Here is a 23,306-nt window from a genome sequence, read left to right as displayed (position 1 = left end):
GCATAGATGCGTCGGCGAGATCGTCCGAGATAAGGCGCTGGACTGTTAGCGGTATCGAGGATTGTTGCAGCAGGCCAAGACCGCAAAGCAGTTGTAGCGCCTGATAAGTAAGTAGTACGCGTTTTGGGTGACTCTACACTTCCGTTTGAGGACATGACGACCCTGTTGGCGGATATCGAGGGCTGCCTGAATTTTCGTCCCATCACACGGAGTTGACGGATGATCTCAGCGATTTCACTGCCCTCACCCCGGGACATTTTTTGTTTGGATCAGCCCTGCTGCGGATTCCAGATATCGATACGACGCACCTTCCAGCAAATCGATTGACCCATTCGGATCATGTTCAACGACTGTTCCGTTCTTCACCCTTTCCCACGAACATGGTAAGAACGGCTTGTCCAGGTACCTGTCTGTGATTTTCCTTCCTTGCTTCCCATCCTCCTAACGACCAAGCGAACTAGGCAGCCATAAGTCCCGCCTACAGCACGCACTAATAAACGGAACGGAATATGTTGCAGCACTCTGAATGCTATGACTGGGCAAAAGTTTATTTGCGATCGTGAGCGACCGGCAGATCTCTATAGTTACTATTAATCGTCGCCATTACGCGTGCGTCATAATCTCTACTGAAGCTTACCATAAATACACGCATAGAGTAAGTAGTACTGGCTGTAGCAGCTTAACTGACTATTCTTTTAAGTCGCGTTTGTTCGTATAATTAGCAAAATAGCACTACGGAGCTAGGGGAGGGCTTTGATCATTTTAAAATCGATTCATTGCTAATAAGGAATCACCGTACAGTCAATCCCAAACGCTCGTTTACGAGATAGGTTTAAGATAGTTGCAAACTGGATCAATACTGGATTGTATAAGTTGTCTTTTCCCACCACACGACTTGAACTTTGCTTTCTAGCTCTAGCTCTCTCCCCCCCTCTCTCTCTCTCTCTCTCTCTCTCTCTCTCTCTCTCTCTCTCTCTCTCTCTTTTATGACTACACACACTATCAGACATCGTACTATTAACACACGCAATTAGTAGTGGACCTTTCGATTAGCATAGGTAAAGCAATTGAGTAAAACTTATGCGATGATTGAACGACACAGATGATTGAAATGTCTCCAAGAATGAGGAAACGGCAGGACGTAAGTATAGGAAGTACACTCGTCGTTTTTTTTAAACTAACCGGCGTACATGAGCGCGTGTCAGATTTTTGCTATTTTAAACCTATAGGGACTTACAACGCTCATGCAGGACGAATCGAGGATTGTTGACTAAGCTGGGAGCTAATTCAAATTTCGAGATCCTCAAGGATTGGGATCCCGAGTCCGGGGTGCGGAATGTGTGCCTCCTTTTCCGCTCTTTCCCTCAGGCCAGATGCCTGCTCCATCTCATCATTCGTAGTGAAATTATTGTTTAAAAATTAGTCCCAATTCTAAACAACACCTACCATTCTCAAGAGCTTTCGAATTTTGAACCAGAGCTGCCCTCGAGCGACTTAGGATTTCTTCTTCTTTTTGTTCTTGTCGTTCGTCACAGGATTGCCATCGGCTTTGCGCTTTTGGTTCGGTTTTGGCACTCCGCTTCCAGCACCTCCACCAACAGCACCCCCTCCACCAGCGGTCACACTACCGCCACCCGTCTTTTTCTTCTTCTCTAGCCGTTCCTTCTCTTCGATTTCCTGATTTTCACGCTCAATCAGTGTGATGAGCGTATTGCAACGACGCTGCAACGCAAGAGCATTCCGGGACTTCAGGAACCAATCGAAGCGAAACTGTGGTGCACACCGTACGGCCGCTCGCAGCTCTTCGTACACGTTCTCCCGGTCGAATCCGAGCTTGTGCAGCATACACACCAGGAAACGATCTTCTTCCTCGGTGTAATTTTTACCCTTATTGTTTGCGTACGCAATGCGCAACTGATGGAATGGTGCGCGATATCGTGCCATCTGAAACATTGAGCATTAATCAATCAATCAGTAAATTTATAGAAAATAGATTCGTGCTGTTAATATCCTACCTTACTGTCCAGCGCCCTTTTGATCGAAGCACGGCGTTGAATCTTGGCCTCACCGCGCTCTATCTGGCCCATGATACGATCAATGTCCTGCAGCTCATGACAACGCTCCCAAAACACCGTACTGTACTCCATAACCTCCTCCGGTGTCTTACCTTCGACTTCACGAGATATATTCTCCATGTCATCCCGACCGTACTTCTCGTTTACCTTAATGAACTGATTGAAGTCACGCTTTGTCCAGTTGGTAAAACCTTGCGTCAGCAGCGATTCCTTCTCGACCAGCTCCTCTTCCGTAAGCGGCTCTGCTTCGTCAATTTTGCGCTGTTCCTCGCGTTGAACCTTGTTCGCTTCCGTGCCAAGATCGGAGTTCTTCGGTACCTTGTAGTTTACGGTCTTGCGATAGTGATAGATCTCCTGATCGAGCAGTTCAAACAGTCTTGGCGGGAAAAACTGGAAATCTTGCACAATCGGTTGCTTCGGTGGTCTCGGCGCTTTCGGTGCTTTCGGTTCGGCTACGCGCAAAGCTTCCTTGAAGTAAGCGTCGACCGCATAGTTTGCCTTACGCTCACGCTTTGGCGGTTCGATCCACGACCCAAGCGTGTGCAGCTTTTGCTTCTCGCGATAATCTTCACCCTCGAACTGGTACACCGAGCGATTCTCGAGGTTCTCCGCATCGAGAGTAAAACCGCGCAGTGAACTCTCACCCAGCTTGTCCAGCTTTTCATTCTGTTCCTGCGTCTTCTCTTCGCCCTTTTGCAGAATGGCGTCGATGTCTTCGTCGGTGATTTCGGAATCGCGAGACTGGAATACGTGATTTGCACCGAAGCGAATGATGTTCAACATCTCGTCCTTGTTCAGTTGATTCGTCTTGTTGTCCACCAGCCGGCCCTGCTGAATTACGAGCTTGTCCAGCTTCAGCTTCACTTCCGCCCGCTCGACAATCTTTTCCTCTACCGTGTTCTCCGTGATGAGTCGGAACACGCGCACCTGTTTCTTCTGCCCGATGCGATGCGCTCGATCCATGGCCTGCAAATCCATCTGCGGATTCCAGTCCGAGTCGTAGATGATGACCACATCGGCGGTGGCCAAATTGATACCCAATCCTCCGGCGCGCGTCGACAGCATGAAGATAAACTTGGTGCTGTTTTCGGCGTTGTAATCTGCGATCATGTTCGAACGGTCCTCGTGGGGCGTTTGCCCATCCAGACGGCAGTACTGGTAGCCTCGCCAGTGGCAAAAATCTTCCAGAATGTCCAGCATACGTGTCATTTGACTGAAGATCAGTACGCGAGATTCTTGCTCCTGCAGCTTCCTGAGCAGCTTGTCGAGAACCACCATCTTGCCACTGTTTTCCAGCAGATGGTAGTCGGTCGTGTACGGCGGGCCCGGTTCCGCTCCATCGAACAGATACGGATGGTTGGTGCACTTGCGCAATTGCATCAGAATGTTCTGCAGACGCATCTTCTCCACCTTGCCCGCTCCGTTCACCACATCAATGTCCTTCATCAGGATCTTCGTGTACCAATCGCGCTGCATCTTGGACAGTCCGACAAAGATCTTTACCTCCTTCTTCGGCAACAGCCGCTTCTCGACCTCGGACTTCAGACGACGCAGCAAGAACGGTTTCAGCACGGCATGCAGACGCTCGATCAGCGAATTATCGCCCAAGCACTGATTCGCGTCGAACCAGCTATCAAAATCTTCAGCATTGTTGAAAATGTCCGGCAGCAAGAAGTTCAGCAGCGCCCACAGCTCGTGCAGATTGTTCTGCAGCGGTGTTCCGGTCAGCAGCAAGCGATTGGCCGTCTTAAACTCGCGCAAAATCTCCGACAGTTTCGACTTTTCGTTCTTGATACGATGCGCCTCGTCGATAACCATGTAACGCCAGTTGAACTTCTTGAACACGGCCTTCTCACGTATGCACATCTCGTACGACGTGATACAAACGTCCCATTCGCCCGGCATCAACACATCGCGAATGAATGCAGTTCGCGTTTCCTGATCACCGATCAGACACACTGCCCGAATCGATGGACACCATCGGCCGAATTCGTTCACCCAGTTCTGAAGCGTCGATTTCGGCACGATCACTATGTGCGGCCCCGGATTGTTCCGTATGTTCTTCAGGTATCCTAGCAGCGAGATAGTCTGCAACGTTTTACCCAGACCCATCTCGTCCGCCAAAATGCCGTTGATGCCGTTCTCGTACAATGAAATCATCCAGTTCAGCCCACGGATCTGATAATCACGCATCTCACCGGCCTTGATGTACGGTGGGGACGCTTCGAAACGGAACAATGTCTTTGCCTTCTGATTAGTCTCAGCCAGCAGCTCCTCATCTTCCTCCTGCTCCGTCTTGCGATGCCGATGGTCACCCGTATCGGCATTTTTATCCACCTTCGGCTTGCGGCCACGCGGTACCTTCGGTGGACTGCTCTTGCTCGGTGCCGAGTTCATGAAATGGGCAAAGATCTCCGTCTGCTTGAGCAGAAACTCAAACCGCTTTCCGCGGTCCGTTTCCAAAGTGGCATCGTAGTCTGGCTCCTTGATGTGGGACGAGGTGCTGTCGCAATTGGATTCATTCTAAACCAGGAAGGGGAAAGATAGAGCGTAAGTGTGGAAATAAGTTGGTCCACTCCGTTCCTTAAACCGACCAACTTATGATTATTCAATCATAAGCAAACCACCTTTGGCCCGGTCATGCCACTTCGCATGGGGAATATACTTGTACGCACTTTCAATTCATTTTCACTTGCTTGTTTGCCAAAGCTATTTTCATCAAACAATGCCCGGCTTGAGTCAGCACCCACAAGCGATTGTAGTTTTTTTTTTGTTTGCATTGGTTTTTCGTCCCACACAGCACTTACCGAGTTTTCATTTGTGTCGGTTGCCTCCACGGCATTCTCCTCCTCGTTGGACATGCTGGTACTAGCTACTTTTCTGCTGCTGTTTTCGATGACTTTAATGAACAATGCCGGTGTTTTGCAATCATTTGTATATGTTTCCGACGGCAGTCAACACAAAGTTAGCACCCAACATTTATGCTCTTGTTATTTATTTGCTTTGCGCTAAGCTCTTGTCTACACTGCTGCAGCTAAATGTCAAACGACTGACAGCCGTGTAGATGCGTGCTAATAAAGAAGACGTTTGGACCATCACCACCACCACCACTTGCTCTCTCACGTATGGACAGTGTTGCCAACCAGTCTGGTAACATTTTTGATCTTTTTTTTCCTATTTTTTAAATAAAGTTTAATTTAAATGAGCAAACAAAGATTTTAATGCTATGCAAAAATTCTCTTACACCACCCCGGTTTCGAGGAACACAATCTAGTAGCAGTTGGATGTTTTCAAAAGTTGTGAAATTTAGCTGAGGCAAACGTCTGATTAGGGCAGCAATCCATACGTCCGAGTGTCCTGTACAGTTTGCGCGCCAACGCGCGATCGTAGCAAACGGCCAGCAGATAGCGTTGTGCCGCGGTACGTGTTTGTTCTTGTAAGGAAGTTGCTCGTGCATTTTGCTTGCAAAGTCCAAAATGGTGAGTAGAAACTGTGAGGGCGGATTTTTCCTGCAAACCGTAAATTTGCGCTTGCTATTTCAGCTCTCGCACGATAAAACTTCTATCCCTCCGTCGCCGGTTGACGAGGATAAGTTGGAAAGGAGAGCATTCCGGGAGGAGTTGCAACGCAAACGACTCTTGCAGCTAGAAGCGCTGGAGCAGAAGCTTGCCGGTTTTGCCAAGTTTAATCAGGCACAAACCAAAAAGAAACGCAATGGGCGACCGGTGGTGGTGGCTGGGAATAGGCAATTGCGAAGCATAGAGAACCTGCACCAATCGGACCTTCAGAATAACAACCAAGTGGACGGGACTGAATTCACCGAATCGCCATCCTTCATCAAGGGCACCATGCGCGACTACCAGGTGCGCGGTCTTAACTGGTTGATCTCCATGCACAAAAACAATCTGAACGGCATTCTGGCCGACGAGATGGGACTCGGCAAGACGATACAGTCCATTTCCATGATTGGCTATCTAATGCACGTCTGGTGAGTAGGCTTCAGTTTGGTTGGGCTCGTCCGCATCCTACGGGACTGTTATTGACGCGAGTGTATCTTTTAGCAATCTCAAGGGACCGTTTTTGGTTGTGGTGCCACTTACAACACTGGTCAACTGGATGAATGAGTTTGCGCGATTCCTGCCGTCCGCTAAAGTGTTTCGGGCACATGGCATAGGTGACGAGCGGGGGACGATCCTTGCTAAACTGCGCGCTCCGAAACCGTCGTGGAATGTGGCCATCACTACGTACGAATTCATCTCCCAGCATGATTTACAGTTCAAGCGAATTAACTTTCACTATGCCATCATCGACGAAGGCCACCGGGCAAAGAATGAAAAAACATTGTTTGCCAACGTCCTGCGGCGTTGTAACATCCAGAGCATGGTGCTGCTGACCGGTACACCGGTGCACAACAATCTGCACGAGCTGTGGGCGCTGCTGAATCTGCTCATGCCAGTGTTCTTCAGCAATGCGGACAACTTTCATTCCTGGTTCACGGAGGAGGACTGCCTCGATCCGGAACACGAGCAAACGATCCGGTTGAAGAATCTGCTCAAACCGTTGCTGTTGCGCCGCACGAAGCTGGACGTGGCTTCCTCCATTCCACCGAAGGTGCACATCGACATTTACGTGCCACCGACGGAACAAATGTGCCTGTGGACGCATAAAGTGTTGCACCACGAGGTGCAGACGATGGCTTCGAATGGCCGTATGACCGCGTTTAACATAACGAACCGCTTGGTGCACATGCGCAAAGTGATACAACATCCTTACCTCATTCCGGGTGCCGAGGCCATGAACACGGAACTGGTTACAGACGACATCGTGAATTTTAGCTCGAAGATGATTCTGCTCGACAAGCTGCTTCGGCGGCTGCGGGCGCGCGGCTCGAAAGTGCTCATCTTCAGCCAGTACTCGATCGTGCTGGACATACTGATGGATTATCTCGATTGGCGCGAGTACGAGTACTGCGTGCTGCGCGGAGCGACCAAACACGAGGATCGCCAAGCGCAGATGGATGAGTTTAATCGGCCCGATTCGTCCAAGTTTGTCTTCCTGCTGACGACCCGTGCCGGCGGCGTCGGCATCAATCTGATCGGCGCCGACACGATCATCTTCTACGACATGGACTTTAATCCGCAGATGGACTTTCAGGCGGAGGACCGAGCGCATCGCATTGGGCAGCTGAGGAAGGTGCACGTGATTCGGTTGCTCGTTCGCGGCAGCATCGACGAGCTGCTGTACCACCACTCGACGCGCAAACGGTTGCTGGACGAGTCGGTAATACGGGCAACGGCCAAACCAGGCAAACAGATAGAGGCCGCTGCGTACGAATATCAGCGCAAATCGCTGATGGCGGAAGGGCTGGTTGATCCGGCGGCCATCGACGAAAAGCTGGACGAGCTGATGCGTTCGATGGGTGCTTTGGATGGTCCTTACACGAAGGATTCCGGTTTGCAGGAAGATTGCAAGATTGTGGTGCCCGGCGTACCGTGCGACCTGCAGCTGGACACATTCCTGAGCGCGAGTCAGTTGCAGAACAAACGCAAGCAGGAGGAGACCGTCAGTCCCCTGCCAGAGAAACGTGCCCGGCGCAGCATCCATCAACAATTTTAGATCGCATGACAAATGGGCTCGACGATAAGAGATTTCCGCATTGGATTGATTGTTTGTGTTCGTGGTTACCTCTGTTATCATCCAGTATTATGCTTGCTACAAGAAACCTGTCCGTTTTTAAGCTTAACTTTTTGTGTTTTGTGTACAATAGCACCCCATTGAAGGGAGCAATAAATACTCATCTCATGTCGATTGCAGATACAGCATACAATGAACATTTATTGTACAAGCAATGCTGCCGATGATGCTGGACTTTTCGAATTATGGACACCACGCCAAACTCAATCGGACACTTCCATCGACTCTCTGTCACTATCCTTTGCGGAATATCCATTTCGCCGGACATCGGTCCCATTCGCATACCCTCCCGTCTCAACCTCCTCGTCCTCCTCGTCGTCGTACATTTCCTCGTTCGACGAACCGGGCAGATCGGTATCGTCCTTCTCCAGCATGGAGTCCACGTCCGAATCGTCGCCCTCCTGGTACACCAGCACGTTCATGTTCGATTTATCGTCCAGATTGGCGGCCTGATTTTTGCTTCGATCGATCTGATCGATTAGCAGCCCCAGTCGACCGCGCAATCTGTGTGAGAAGGCGTGAGCAGAGGGAAGGGAAAGTGTTACAAACCGGTGTGTTGTCCCCCCCCCCCAACCTGACACACCTACCTGGACAGTGAATTCAAGTGTTCCACGCGATACTCGATGATTCCGAGGCAGGTGCTGAAGTTGGCAAGCAGATTCGATGACCCCAGTGCCATCAGCTGGCTTGCGTGTATGTTGATCAGATGTTTCAACCAGCAAACGGCTGTTTTAACGCTACAATATAAAAAAAGGAAAAGGGGAACCGGGTCAGAGGAGGTGGCACAAACGGCGTAGGTGCCATACGACGTACTGCATCGTTTTCATCTGCATCATGTGCGACAGTTCGTTTAGCAGCGCGCTCACATACTGCGGTGGCAATCGGCCCAGCGTTTGCTGCACCATTTCCGAATCGTCTACGGCGAACACATTCTTCAACAGTGTCGCATCCCGGCTGTGCAGTCCTTGCACCAGCAGATGGATCATGTTTTTGGAGCTTGTCTTGGGTGTCGAAAGGTTTTCCAAACGAACTTCCATGGGAATTTCCACCTGAAAGAGAGTGCACCCGTGAGATGAAACAATCGGCTGAAGGGAAGGTACGTTGCTTCGCTGCGTACCTCCTTGACGGTCTTTCTGTTCGAGTTGACCGGATTCATGTATTCCACATTGTCGCTGTCGATGATCGGTGTCTTTGACTTGAGCTCGCCCGCTTTCGTTTTGCTTTCCAGCACCTTCAACGGCTCGCGAATAATAACGTTCATCTTGACGTCTTCCTCGATCGGAACCTGTTCGAAGCGTACGCTCAGCTCCGTACCGTACCCGAGCAGTATGTTTTCCTGCTGTGGCGAGTACTGTACGGTAGCGACAAACACGGGCAACCGATCAACCGCTTGCTTCTTCGTGCTGACCGTGTCGACCGCTATCTCAAACGTGTGGGACGCTCTGTAAGGCTTCTTCACGCTCAGCTTACCCATATCCCGCACGAAGTAATGTGCAACGCCTGTCCGCGAGACGGCAATCAGATGCAGCTTTCGCTGCACCACCTTCGGCGACACGTACTCTGGCACATCGTCCAGCGCAAAGGTTGCCACGGGGGAGGTGCTTTCATCATCACTCAGCATCCAAAGTGATAGGTTGCGATCGTTTACCGATCCTGACAGCACGTACACGTTGTCCTCGTCCAGTGCGACCAGCTGCAGCAGCTGTGTGTTGGAAGTGTGCCCGATCAGGGTGCGTTCCAGTGTATCGTTTGCGACGTTCCACAGCTTGAGCTGTTTCGCACCGGTTAGCACCGTGCCGGCGTGTGCCAGCACGCAGGTCAACTTCTCCACCCCGATCCGGTGCACTCGCCGCTGGCTGCACTGGCTAATGCTCCACTCGATCACGTTCCCATCGGCGCCGGCCGTGTAGAGCGCGTCCGGATTGTGACTGGCGTTGAAGTAAATGGCGGTGATGGGCGCGGTATGACCGTCTCCTTTGAAGGCATGCTCGATGGCGGCGGTGGCGAGGTTGTACAGCGCCACACCACCCTTGCTCGTGCCGAATGCGACCAGCAGCTGGGCGTTGGTTCCATTTTCCACCAGACTGGACCGTGCTTTCTTTTTCTTCGACTTTTTCTCCCCATCGCCGGCCTGTATCCAGGCGAAGCTGGTACACGGCACGTTCAGGTGCATGTTCGGGGTGTAGACCTGATGTACGGCGCTCGTTTCCACATCGTGCACGACAAACTTCCCTTGCTGGCTTATGTAGGCACAGTACTTCCCACAGGGCGAAAACTCCCGCGACACGCTAAACATATTTGGGACGTTTTATTAACTTTTTGCACTTGTAAATAACATGTGGATTTTTAAAAGCCGAAAACAGCGTGTTCGTGCCTCTCTGTGTTGATTGTCAAATGTCAAAATGAACAAGACCGCATCAAACGACCCAACGTGCGAAATTTGACACAAGGGCATTGGAAACAAAATCACTCCTTTCTTTTTGTTTTTGTTTTCATTCCTAATTTATTGTTTCTTTTGGCAAATTATAAGGAAAAGGCTGATGATTGTGCTGAAACTATTCATTCAAAGGATAATGACAGTTCTACTCGATTCATTTGTTTTTCTTTGACGGACTTTTAATTTACTCCCAAATCTAGTGTTTCCACTACCTAGATCCTTGTAGCGTCGTGATTAATTAAATAAACGAAGGGTTGATTTTGCGCCCACAATACAGGTAGCATTGTATTGTTTGGGATTGAGTAAAAGGCAGGAAATAACCTTTATTATGAATATTTATACGACGGCGGGAGAACTGTCCCACTGTGCGAGCACCCGGTTTGACAGTGCATACGTCTGATCATCGGCTGTCGATGCAGACGTTTCGTCGGCTTTGCTTTATGTGTGCGGCTGTGTGTGCGTGTGTGTGTGTATGCGTGCATACAAAACGTCTGATCGTCGGTGCTACAACCAAAATCGCCATTTTTGTCTTGCTCCAAAACCTACCCGACGTTCCGGAACCGATATTAGGCTGGATTTTCTGTTGGTTGGTGCCTCTAACCGACCGCGTCGAACCATCGACCCTTCGCCGGAAGGGTTGTGCAGCGTGCCAACGCGTCCCAGGACCGTGTTGCTGGTGTAGGGCACCCAGTTTATCACGGTCAAAAGTCGGCTGCAAAATCCCAGCGCAGCGCTCCGCACTGCCTGTAGCGTGTACGTGTGTATATGTGTGTGCGTTTGCTGTTGTGCTCTGCTGTGTGTTGCTCGAAAGACGGACTTGCCTGCCCAAAGGTTCCCTTGTTCACGCTTGTTTGCTTGTGCTTTTCGCAGCTCAACTACATACACGCACGCACACCACATCGCGTGAGATCAGCATCATAACTGGGCGAGTTGAGTTGGCCGCACACGAAAGGTTAAGCTTTTGCATCAACAGCTGTGGAAGACGCCCGGGACAAGAAAGTGTGGGGAGGAGCGAAGAAGCAAAGTCCCAAAATCAAGAGAACACGACCGAAGTAGCTATGTGTTTGACAACATTGACCGTCGAAAACATCTAGAGATAGAGTTCTGGTTCAACGCGAGAAGCACCTCGTAATCAACCCATCTAGACGGCGGCAACCGGGAGTTACCACCCAACGAACCCCCCAATACCCCAATACTTCATTGATCAGCGAGGGAAGCATGAGGGCACGGCTGGTCGGACGTGCGATGACGATGATACTGCAACTGCAAACGATCAAGCAACAACACAACTGTGTGCATCCAACGTTGTAGGGGAGGAAAAGCAAGAAAGAAAGAAGAAAAAGTCCTATTTCAGCGTCGGTGGAACATAAAAGTGAAAAGAAGAAGACCCCACAACGTAACCCAGCGCAAAGTAATCTCACATGGACAGAGTTGTGGAGCTGGTCAAAGAAACGCTATTCGTCATGATATGTGGATGTTAATGGAAGAGCTTCAGCACGAATTCGAAACGAAGTAGGCTCTCGGAGGTGTGAGGAGATTGCCAACGTACGACGCGACAACCATCGGAACATGGCGTCGGATACGGAGGATGAATTGCTGCCGACCGCATCCGTCAGTGCGGCGTCATCGTCCACAACGTCGGCAACAAGGGCTGGTCGACGGTTGCGGAATCGTAACGTGCTCAATGTAGAGGACAGTGATAACGACAGCAGTGGCAGTGGGCCAATCGCCGGGCCAAGTCGGCGACGGACGGTGCCGGTCGCGAAGATGGACCTGGCATCGGAAAGCTCGGAGTGGGAATCTGACTGGAACAGTGACGAGGAGCAGCTGCTGGAAAAGGGTGACAAGGACGCGGTGGCGGCCGTACTGGCCAGCAAGCTCGGTTACGCCTCCGACGAATCGAGCGGTAGTAGCAGCAGCAATGACAGCGAGAAATGTCCAATCTGTCTGCTGTCACTTCACAATCAGGAGGTCGGCGTACCGGAGGTTTGTGAACACGTCTTCTGCGCTCCCTGTATTGAGGAATGGTCGCGCAACGTATCCACCTGCCCGATCGATCGGAAAGGCTTTGAGCTGATCAACATCTACACGGATCTGGAGCGGCGACAGCAACAGAAAGAGGTCCTGCGGGTGTATCGCGTCCAACCGAAACCGGCCGAAGGTGAAGTGGACGGGCAGGGTGCGGAAGGGGCGGCAGGGCTGGCAGCGCCGGTGGAAGACGAACTGACGTACTGCGAGGTGTGCCGCCAAGCGCACAGCGAGGAAACGATGCTGCTGTGCGATTCGTGCAATCTTGGCTACCACATGGAGTGTCTGAATCCGCCGTTGCTCGAGATCCCGTCCGGTTCGTGGTACTGCGATTGTTGCTTTGCGTCCGGTTCCGACGAGGATGACAACGAGCTGCAGGATCTGCTGGACGATTTGAACGAGATCGGTGGTATGCGGGAGTCCCGGCTGCGACAGCGCATCCACAGCCCGTTACGCATCGTGCGGACGCGCCAGAGCGAGCGCATACGGGCGGCAATTTTAACGCGAGCCGCCGCCGCGGTACGGCTGAACATGGTCCAAAGCTCGCCGGATGGTGCTGCCGGGCCGTCGACGGTTGCGGCCAGGGTACGTCGGCTGGCGGCCGGTTCATCGGCACACGGCGGTAGCAGCAGTAGCAGTAGCCTGGTGGCGGTCGCCGCCCCACCACGCGCCCGCAAAACAGTCAAACGGAAGAGACGACGTCGGACGCGACGAAAAATCCTGAGCATGATCATCTCCGAGTACGACGTGGAAGACAATGACAACGGTACGGGCGTGGGAGGGCCCGGCGAGGGGCAAAAGTTTGCGATCAAGCGCAAAAAGTTGTACAGTACGCTGCGGAAGCTGCGCAAGAAGCGTGCAAAACGGAGGAAAAGCAGCGGAATTGGTGGGGGAAGCAGGCGTCGTAGTGCTGCTGCTGCCGCCGCAGCTCTGGCCGCCAACGGTGAAAGTGCGGACCTGCTGCGAGCCACGAATGCAGTGACGGATTCGGTACAGCGGCAGCGAATCGGTGCCGGTATAACGCCGCTAAAGATTTTTGGCGGCCGTAACGATCTGGACTATTTCAGCGACGATGACGATGAAGAGGAGGGTAGCAGTACCGGTGGTGGCGGTGGTGCGGGCGGGACCGCTGGATCGACACTGGTCGCCGGCGGAGCTATGGGGGGGTCGCGTTTGCGAAACGTCCTCGGGCGCAGGCGAGTATTGAAGAGTGGATTCGAAAGTTTTAGCACACCTACGCCAAGCGAAACGGGCTCAACGGCGGGAACCGATCTGCTCGGAAGCATTCTCGAGAGTCAGGAGCGGTGGCATTCGCGAGATGGTTTGCGAAACGTACGCATCAATGGTGGAAAAATCGTGTTCCCCGTCGACCCAGCGAACGGCGAACGTCGGCGAGCCCCGCCAACTCCTGCCGGTCCGAGTGGTGGAAATGCGCGAGAATCGTTTGGAGCTGTGAATGTAGCCGCCAATACGCCCGGGACCGGTACGACCACTCAATCGCTCTCGGTCACCGGTGGAAGTAGTAACGGCGGAAGCAGCACCAGCACCGGGGCTGGCGGCACTAACTCTTCCTCGAACAGTATCGTCACCAATGGTACTGGGGCTGGAGGTGGAGCAAGCGGTAGTAGTAGCAATAACGCCGGCGCATCCACCACGTACCCGGGTTCATCCGGTACCTCCGCATTGATTGATTCTCCCATGAGCAGCAAAGCGTCTGCAACCGCTACAGCATCAAGCAGCAAGCGCAAAAAGGACGATGACACGGATGAGGAGGATGAGGCGCTACCCAAGGAATCGAAGGCTATTGCCGATGGCCGACTGCCGAAAGGCCTGTCCCACCATGATGTGGTGGATGATGGAGATGCGGAGACGGGTGCAGGTGCTGCAGCCGAAAACAACTGTCCGAATTTCTCCGTTTACTCATCCGAGACACTGCAGTACGCGAAAGGTGGTGGCACCGACGGAAACCAACCGTACGATCCGCTCGACAGTGAACAGCGTACCGATGACGAAGAGGAGGACGATCGGTTTGCCGGCGAACGGGATGAAGATTTGGTGCAGCTCGACGACGACGACATGGACGGGGAGCCGTACACGGATGCGAAGCTCAATTCCGCAACAAACGCTGGCGCTACTGTGAATGGTGGGGATGAACCTGCAGCGGCAGAAGCGGATGCAGCTACAGACGAGAACGACGAAGGCACACCAGCCCGCGACGAGTTCGACTCCGAGAGTGACGATGAGTTGAAGAAGATTGAGGCAGATTCGAGCCGTGGCGGTGCGGATGGGCGCCGGGAGGCTGGTGGGTTGGATGCTCTAACGCCACCACTGACGACATCGCTCGTTGCGGCACTGGGAGCATCCGGGGCAGCAATGGCAGCTGCATCGGCAATAGCTACGGCAAACTTTGGCGCACCGGCCGGTTTGATGGGAGCCACTGCAGAGGACGATCGTAGCTACACCCCATGCTTGGATGAGAAGTACCAAGAACGGCGGGAGCTGATCGATGCGGGAGAGGGTCCTTCCCTGCTCGACTCGTCCTCTCGATTCCGCAGTCAGGGCAGCGCGATTGATTCGGCCGGTATCGATGGAATGGATACGGAAATGATCTCGGACGAAGATGATGCCCCGTTTGGGGACGCATCAGCAGCAGCAGCAGCAGCAGCAGCAGCAGCGGCAGCGGCAGGAAGAGATCCGGCCGAAGGTGGTCCATCTACGTCGAAGGGAACCGCAGGTGGCCAACAGTCGTCCAAGCGCAAGGAGCAACTTGCGTCCTTCAAGAAGGTAACGAAAAAGGGCCGCGAGCGTAACTATCGTGAGAAGGACACGAAGAAACGGTCGTCGCGAGATCGTGGCCGGCGTGGAAACGACGCGAACGAACACGATGACGCCGAAAGAGACGGACGTAATGGGGACGGTGATGGGGAGAGTGGCGCCGAAGGCAGGAAGTCGGACGACCGTCGGAATCGACCCCGTCGACCGAAGCGGAAAGAGTTGCCCCGCTACGACATTCGGTCGATCATAGCCGAGAAAAGGCCTCGCATCTACAAAGATCCGTTCGGCCGTGACATTACACCGAAGCGACGGTCACGCACGTCCCGTTCTCCGACGCGCAGCCGATCACGCGACCGACGCAACATGTCCATCTCGCTCTCACCCGAACCGATGCCGGCGGTACGCTCGCGCGGTCCTACAGCCGGTTTCGGAGCGTCCCGAAGGCGTTCCATATCACCAGCGCTTCCAGCGCGCCACCGTGGTCGGTCCCCACCACCGCACGGAGTTCGTTCGCCCATGCCCTCCTTCGCCCGCCGGTCGCCCCGTCGGTCTTCATCGCGATCACGCTCTCGTTCGAGAGGTGGTGGGGGCGGTGTCGGACGCGCTGGACCACTTGGCGGAATGCGATCACCTTCCCCCCGCTCACCACCACCAGCGCGTGGCCGCTTCGGGCGTTCGATATCCCGCTCGCGGTCCCATTCGCCACCTTCCCACCATCGTCCTGCGGTGCGTCGCGGCAGCTTCCGCCGATCGCTTACACCCTCGCGTTCGCGCTCACCGCCCGACCGACGCGCAGCGCGTGCGAAAAAGAAAGCCAAGCGGAAGAAGCGCCTGGTGTCGGTTAGTCGTAGCAGAAGCCGCAGCAGAAGTCGTAGCCGCAGCCGCAGCCGTAGTCGCAGTCGCAGCCGAAGCCGTAGCCGAAGTCGGGGTCGCGGTCATAAAGCGGCCCTCGCAGCACGCAACGCCGCTGGGCGTAAAAAGAAGAATAAAATCCGTCGCAGCGTGACACCCCCGGTGGCAAAAAGCATCAACAAGAAGCAAAAGAAAAAGAAGGACCGTAAGCGATCACTTTCATCGCCGGTGGGGGGTGGTGGGTCGCGGTCGAGGTCGCGCACCCCACCGGCAGGTTCAATGCTGCCGTCATCCGGCATACTTACCGAACGCTTCGGCAAAGGATCCGGTGGACAGCGGCCGCGCGACAACACGTCCTGGACGCCGCCGCCTCTTCCACCGCTGAACGGCAGCACGCGTGCGAAAGCCACCAACGGACCGTCGGCTGCGTCAGCATCGGGCGCAGCCAACTTGACCGTCATTCTCACAAACGAGGAAGCGCTGGCGAAGCAGCAGGAGGATCGGGAAGGGCGCAGCAGCAAGCAGGCGCGCAAGGAGGCACGACGCCGGGAGCGGGAGGCCCGCGAGAAGAATGCCACTCTGCCCTCGAAGGAAGTATTTACATCGGGTGATAATATTCTTGTAAGTGTTAGCTTTAACGATAAGAGTGCATCGTCGGTAGCGGCATCGGGCTCAACGGGCAAGGACGGTGGACACGATAAGGCACGGGCGGACCATCACCACCACCACCACCACCACCATCACCACCATCATGGCCTTGAGCGACCGGGTGGCAAGCAGCAGCAGCAGCAGCAGCAGCAGCAGCAGCAGCGGCAAAAGGACTCTACGGCCGCCCCCGGTTCCAGCTCGGCGGGCAAGCGGCAGCGGGCAGGGGATGGCGAGCGGCCAAAGACTAAGCGACTCGACGGTCGGCTAAAGCAACGCACGCGTCCCACCGTTGACGTACCAACCAAACCGGTTGTAATTATCGATCTGGATGGTTCCCCGTTCCGCGTGCTGACACCGTCACCGAAGGCCGTTATCGTGCTGTCGGACAGTGACACGGAGAAGGATAAGGAACGACGCGGCGCGGGAACGGTGGGTGCGGGTGGCAGTGCGGGACTCTCCACGGCTGGTGCGAACATCGATCCATCGGCTGTTGGTGCGGGTGCGGAGAAAACCAGCAGCAGCAACAATGCTGGTGGAGGTGTAGGATTGCTGTTGCGAACCGGTGGAGCACCGGGCAGTACGCTCGGCCAGTCGCTCGGATTGATGGATGGGCCAGGCACGAGTATGGCAACAGCGGCGGGTGGTGGTGGTGGTGCAGTAGCTGCGGGTACGTCGTCCGGCTCGAACGGTGGCGTGTTGCGGAAAACGCCACCCGAACGTCGCTCGTCGGTGGATGACATGTTTGGACCGAAAACACCGCCCGGATTCCCCACCAGCAGCAGCAGCAACAGTGGAGGAGCCGGTGGTGGTGCCGGCCTTGGCAACCAGCAGTCGTTGAAGGCGATGCAAGCACCAAAGTTCTCGATGCAGGTCAAAACGAAATCGACCAACGTGCGACCCGTCAACCCACTGTACGATCCCGGCGATCTGGACGAAGGCAAGGAGGAGGACGATAGCCCCGAGCGGCAGGATGGAACGGTGGCCGGTGACGGGCCCATCATCGGCGAGGAGGGTAGCGGTGACGTGCCCCAGTCACAGGGAGGCTTAGCAATGGGGTACGGCACGGGTAGCGGTGTGGGTAGCGGTGCGATAGCCACCGTAGGACCGAATACGCCACCGGAGCCCGCCCCACAGTCACCATCGCCCGATGTGTACGATCCTTTCGAACCGACCAAATCGCCATCCCCCTCGCCGACTCCGGGAGGTTCATCCCGGGACCGATCCGATGCGCTCTCGATTGGACGACTCTCGGACGAGGAGCAAAGTAAGGCGACCAACAGAGAGGGTCCCGGGTCCGGTTCGGGGACCGATGGCAGCGGCATCAAAATGCTGGACAGTGTCACGGCCGGAAGTGTGGCTGGACCGAACGATACCATGAACGGCGGTGGCAACGTCGGAACGTCCGGCGTAGACTCACGCACCCCTCCCCAACCGCTAATGGGACGCAGCAATGGTAACAGCAGCAGCAAGGTCACACTGCTAAGCAACATCGTGCTCGGTGGGTCAGCGACGAACGCGAGCGCGACGAAGGTAGCGGATCAGGCCGGTGCCAATTCCGATTCGGACGTCATCTTTGACGAGTTTGTACCATCGGCGAGCGGAGCGAACAGCAACAACCTTATCTCGAAGCTGCCACTCCCACTGGCCGGTACGGCCGGTGGGCAACAGGGACAGTCGGGTGGTGGTAAGTTTGGTGACTTCATGAACCCGACCGACTCGCCCTACTCGCCCGGGGCGAGTGATTTCGACGATCTGTTTGAACCGCCCGGCGGCGGTGGCATGGACATGCCTGACTCGCCACCGATGCATTCGACGCACGCCGGCGGTAAGCAGCAGCCAAACCATCAATCGAACGCTCAACTCCAACCGGGCGGACGGTCGTCGAAACCGATGCCACCGACGAAAGCGGCCAAAAAATCGACCAACCAGTTCGATTCCCTGTTCGGGTCATCGCCGAACCAGCAGCACGGTGGCAAGCCGGGTGGCCGCAGCCGGAAGGGGCCGCACAAACGCTCGAAAGGAGGTACGTGTATTGTTTTTTTTTTCGATTGATTCTTCGACACCATCAACTTCATCAATCAACTGTCTTCCTTCTGCTTTTAAGTACCTCAACGTACTGCAAATCGCAAATCGAAAATCAACCCAATCATCTCATCTATTGAAAGTTGGGTCCAAAAGGGGGTCTTTCGGGATCATCCGTCCAGATTCGATGAAACATAGTTTGCAAAAGATGCGCTCTGAACAGTCCGTTTTGGCGGTTGAGCTTGTCGTCAATCAAGGAGATGACTGCTGCTGCGATTAATAGAATATTTAGTCAAAACTTTTTTGAACGACGCTTTCCAATTATTCAGAGACAGTGTTGCATAAAAGTGGCGCACATTTGTTTGTACCAAGGATAGGGTCGAACCATCCCAGCTAACTGCCGGTGGGTCCCTGGCTTGAGAAGGGATTATTAAAAACGCCAATGATCCATCTTGCCATCCATCTTCTTGGGCTAAGGATCTCTAAATGCCATGTCTGCACCATTTGCCTGGCCTACTAGACCTAATGATACCACGTAGTTGGATTGGATTTGAACACCGGGTGTGCTGCCTTATGTACCGGAAATGTACAGAAGATATTCACATTACTAATAATCCACTTGATTCCCCCTCTTTTGTTTGCAGGAAAATCCAACCAAAAAGGTGACACCGCTAACGATGAAAATCCGTCTAATCTGTCGGATAAGGAGAAGGTATGGGGCATCCTGCGACGTGCTGCATGTCATTTTGCAACGAATGGTTTTTTTAAATATGTGTGTTTTTGGTTTAAACATTGCAGTACCTGAAGAAACTCAACCGTCTCGAACGCGTTGTCGAGGAGGTCAAACTGGTCATCAAACCTTACTACAACAAGAAGCAAATCAACAAGGACGAATACAAAGATATTTTGCGCCGCGCGGTGCCGAAGGTAAGAATCCGGCGTTGGTTAGGTGGTGGTGTGGTATTTAACGTAACTGTTGTTGTTGTTACTGTTTTCGCAGATCACTCACAGCCGCACCGGCGAAATAAATCCTATCAAAATACAGAAGCTGATCAAGGCGTACGTGCGCAAGATACGCGCCAAGCGACGCCTGTCGAAGAAGGGTCCGGGTGGTACTACGATTGGCGGGCTTGGATTGCCGATGGCAAACAATAATGCGATCATACTCTAAACGGCGCGCTTGAACCAGAAGCAAGCAAACGAAGGTGTATGGAACGCGATTCCTGTGTCCGCTGTAAAGAGTAAAGAGCAAATGCGGGACGAACGAACGTAGAGGCGTAAGTGAACAAAGTAGGCAAAATCATAAATCATTATTATTCCACACGATGGTGACACGGACGGCAGCGACACGCAATATCGAATCGCGCGGCGAGATCCTATTCTGCAGCGAGTACGGAGTGTAAAAATTACGAAACGATTGTCAAAACAAAAAAAGGAAAGGAAAAGAAAGTTTATCAAGCAGCGTAGCAGCGTAGGGTATGGTATTTTTAATTCTAATAATGATTAGTAGTGAGTAGCATTATATGCATAAGGTTCATCAGTTGTAACGCGTCTTTTAAGTGAAAATGCTGTCGTTAGTTGTGTGTGTGTGTGTACAGCGAGGCGTGAACCCTTCCCCCCCCCCTCCCCCCGCAGTACGCCGTAGGATAGGATGCCTTTTCTGTAATCATACACGGTTTATTAATGGTAAAAATTGGTGCCCACCCCCCACCCCCCCCCCCCCCATCTTCTTTCTTCCGCTAAAGTTGCTGGCCCTGTCTTAAATGAAGCAGAATTCCATTGCGCGACGGAAGGCTACACAGTACATAGCGCACGCATAGAGCTCGGTTCTTTCGCATTCACGCCGGCCAACACCGATCGCCGGTGGCAGCAAGCAAAGTCAACTAAACCGTGTAGTAGTAGTAGTCGTTCGTGTAGTATAAAACATTTAAAATTAATTTGCGGATCGGTAACGGATTCGGTTGCGTGCGAGCGCAGTGCCAGCAGGAGTGAAATCGAAACTGCTGATGCTTGCGGGAGAGAGACTTTGAACAAAAAACAAATCTACTAACCTTACTGTTTTAGATGCAAACATACTGGCAAAAGGGCAAAGCGTGCGAGTAAGAAGAAAAGAATGTTAAACACCTGTTCGGCGTGTAACGGTGGTAGTAAGTAGAAATAGTAATAACGGTAGGGCATACGTAGAACACAGGATCCGTGTGAGTAGCAAACAGCAAACATTATTCGGCGCCTGCCCGAACTATAAACAGTGTTAGTGCATAAGTAACATTAGAGCCCGCTGGACATTGCGGCACTGGCAGCGTCAACAACAACCCCGTCAGAGATCGTGAAAGGGGGGTTTCATATTCCTTTCGCGGTGTGTGTGTGTGTGTGTGTGTATGGAGGAATCTGTAACCCCGGGGCTGCAAATTAACCGTGGCGGAGAAGGTGGCACCACGGTGACTGCTGCCGCCTGTTGTCTGCCGGCAAAGCAAAACAGATGTAAGGCTTCAGATATTTATAGATTGATTGTATTATAGACAAATGGCAATCTGTGGTGTTGGCGGCAAGGCAACCACTTGAAGGAGAGAACTAACCGCTTATCAATTACGATTCGCCCGTGTTTGGGTGTGTGTGGATAACTTTAGACGAGACCGGGCAAGCAATGCATGCCCAGATAGAATCCTTCCCTCACTATCCCTGTTGTCACACCCTAAACGCTAAAGCAGGATTAATATACATATTTATTATCGTAATATCTACTGCACCCACACACACACACATACTACAGTCACGCGCCTAGCATATGATAATACACAAGCAGCACTCGTACGATCAGGCATCGTTGGCTGGCAGCGCGAACACACTAAGGTGATAGCCGGCCAATGATGGGTACCCGTACCCGGTTCCCGAATATTGTATGTGCTTTTCATGGCTCAATTAATGCGAATCGAATTCCTTCATTCTCACTGCACGCCAACCGTCAACCGGGCGCGCGAAGCACTGAACTGAGTGAATTATAAAGCCGGTAAAGATTATATTTATGAGCGGTTTCTAGACCACCGCGCGCTGTGTATTTTCTAATGTTGTCTAACTCACACCTAGCTACTCGTGGAATGATTGCGAAAACGAAAGGGAAATGTGAAGAGCAACACAGCACGACGAGACGTGGTTTGTGTGTCGAAATGGTGAAAGGAAAGGATGTGAAAAGGCATGAATGAAGCACAGTGATCGTCGTGCTATCTGTGGCGCCCGAACCATAGGAGGGTGTAATGGTAAACTTCAGCCCACACACAGAGACAGTCACGGCAAATTTGGAACTGGAAAGAAACATTTGGTTTAATAAAAATGCTACTATTTAAGCAAAATGAAAAACAAAAAACCAACAGACGAAGGGTTGGGCTATTGGTGGCGGGGGCGGATCGAAAGAAACTCGCACCCACTCCTGATGTACTACAAGACCGATTTGTCCCAATCCATGGCAATCGGTACGGATGTGGCGGACCGTCATGACGATGCCACTGGAGCTGCATCTGCCGACTTCTCTCCAACTTGGCACTATGGTGGCCTATCCAAGAGGCGGAGGTGAAAGCGTTAGGGCTAAAACCAGCTGCAAACAGTGAGTCTAAATTCTGTCATACGCGGACTGGAGTCTGTCAACTTGGCGGTGTGGAGGAGCTGTAGCACCGAATAAGTAAGTTTAAGAAGAAAATCCTAGTATACGGGGGAAGTTGTATAAATTAAAAATGATAAAGATTTATAATTCCTCTTTCTCTCTTCTTTTCGGTTAAATTATGCTGATACGAAAACATTCCAACGAACCTAAATATGAGTAGAAATCTGTGTTTCGACGAGTTGCTAGCAGGATAACGGAACAGAAAACACAATAAAGGTAAGCAGCTAAAGTAAGTTAACATTAACTATGATTATAAGCAAACTTTATTAACTTCTAACCCTAAAGTGAAGAAAGCAAAACAGATGCAGCTTTGTGCGTTCAAGCTGCTTCCTTCTCCAGCGTGTGGTGTATTCGCGTCCATTCTTATACTATTTAAAAACAAACTGTAGCTATTCCAAAGCTCTTTTGGAATCGCGGCCAAGCTTACCAGGCTTGTACGAATGACAATGGCCAACATTACATGCCAGGTGAAGGTGGATGGAAAGCTCTCAGGGCCCTTTGCTACCACCAAGGGTCTGCGCCAGGGTTAGGGGCTTGCGTGTCTCCTTTCAACCTTGCGCTAGAGAGAGCCATCCGCGACTCGGAGGTGGAAACCCTCGGGGACCATCTTCTATAAGTTAATCTAGATCCTGGCATACGCTGATGACATAGACATCATTGGTTTGAGGCTCTCCTATGTAGTAGAAGCTTATCAAAGGATCGAGCGTGCGGCACAGAACCTCGGGTTGGAGATTAACGAGGCGAAAACCAAAAAGATGGTGGCACCACCAGCGGCCCTGCTAACAAACTCTGATTTACGCAAGGGTGATGTACAGATAGGTGACCGCACCTTCCAAGTCGTCCAAAACTTCACCTATCTGGGGTCAAAAGTCAGCACCGACAACAACATTGATGTTGAGCTTAGCGCAAGGGTGCTGGCTGCCAACCGGTCATACTGCAGCCTGAGGAAACTTCTCTACTCTAAATACCTGTAGCGACGGACGAAGCTGGGACTGTGCAGAACATTTATAGTCCCAGTACTCACATACGCCTCTGAGACATGGACTCTGCCCAAAACTGACGAAGCCCTCTTATCTCACCATCGTGCAGCACATTAGGCTCGCCAGGCTCCGGTGGGCTG

At 52.7% G+C, this 23,306-nt stretch overlaps 4 protein-coding genes across 5 annotated transcripts; 2 read left to right on the top strand and 2 right to left on the bottom strand.

Moving 5' to 3' along the window:
- Window positions 1–508: 508 nt before the first annotated feature.
- Window positions 509–5,147, bottom strand: LOC118503700 (chromatin-remodeling complex ATPase chain Iswi-like). Its single transcript, XM_036037263.1, has 3 exons — window positions 4,883–5,147; window positions 2,016–4,598; window positions 509–1,944 (listed from the first exon to the last, which is right to left on the bottom strand). The coding sequence occupies exons 1-3, from the start codon at window positions 4,934–4,936 to the stop codon at window positions 1,495–1,497; spliced, it is 3,087 nt and encodes a 1,028-aa protein (XP_035893156.1). The 5' UTR covers window positions 4,937–5,147; the 3' UTR covers window positions 509–1,494.
- Window positions 5,148–5,402: 255 nt separating this feature from the next.
- LOC118503702 (probable global transcription activator SNF2L1) lies at window positions 5,403–7,897 on the top strand. The gene is made up of 3 exons (XM_036037265.1): window positions 5,403–5,554; window positions 5,618–6,063; window positions 6,137–7,897. The coding sequence occupies exons 1-3, from the start codon at window positions 5,552–5,554 to the stop codon at window positions 7,689–7,691; spliced, it is 2,004 nt and encodes a 667-aa protein (XP_035893158.1). The 5' UTR covers window positions 5,403–5,551; the 3' UTR covers window positions 7,692–7,897.
- On the bottom strand, window positions 7,880–10,180 carry LOC118503703 (WD repeat-containing protein 43). Its single transcript, XM_036037266.1, has 4 exons — window positions 8,887–10,180; window positions 8,583–8,818; window positions 8,357–8,506; window positions 7,880–8,273 (listed from the first exon to the last, which is right to left on the bottom strand). The coding sequence occupies exons 1-4, from the start codon at window positions 10,063–10,065 to the stop codon at window positions 7,973–7,975; spliced, it is 1,866 nt and encodes a 621-aa protein (XP_035893159.1). The 5' UTR covers window positions 10,066–10,180; the 3' UTR covers window positions 7,880–7,972.
- Window positions 10,181–10,667: 487 nt separating this feature from the next.
- LOC118503699 (PHD and RING finger domain-containing protein 1-like) lies at window positions 10,668–21,885 on the top strand. Of its 2 annotated transcripts, XM_036037262.1 has the most exons (5): window positions 10,668–10,959; window positions 11,077–18,532; window positions 19,176–19,243; window positions 19,330–19,458; window positions 19,532–21,885. In XM_036037262.1, the coding sequence occupies exons 2-5, from the start codon at window positions 11,776–11,778 to the stop codon at window positions 19,700–19,702; spliced, it is 7,125 nt and encodes a 2,374-aa protein (XP_035893155.1). In that variant the 5' UTR covers window positions 10,668–10,959; window positions 11,077–11,775; the 3' UTR covers window positions 19,703–21,885. The 2 variants fall into 2 exon arrangements, with proteins under 2 accessions (XP_035893155.1, XP_035893154.1); XM_036037261.1 differs by having other exon boundaries at window positions 10,668–18,532.
- Window positions 21,886–23,306: the final 1,421 nt, after the last annotated feature.

This window comes from Anopheles stephensi, chromosome 2 (genome assembly GCF_013141755.1).
Source record: "Anopheles stephensi strain Indian chromosome 2, UCI_ANSTEP_V1.0, whole genome shotgun sequence".
Classification (NCBI taxonomy): Eukaryota; Metazoa; Arthropoda; class Insecta; order Diptera; family Culicidae; genus Anopheles; species Anopheles stephensi.
Note: the sequence above shows the minus strand (reverse complement) of the source record. Positions and strands in the feature narration are given on the sequence as shown.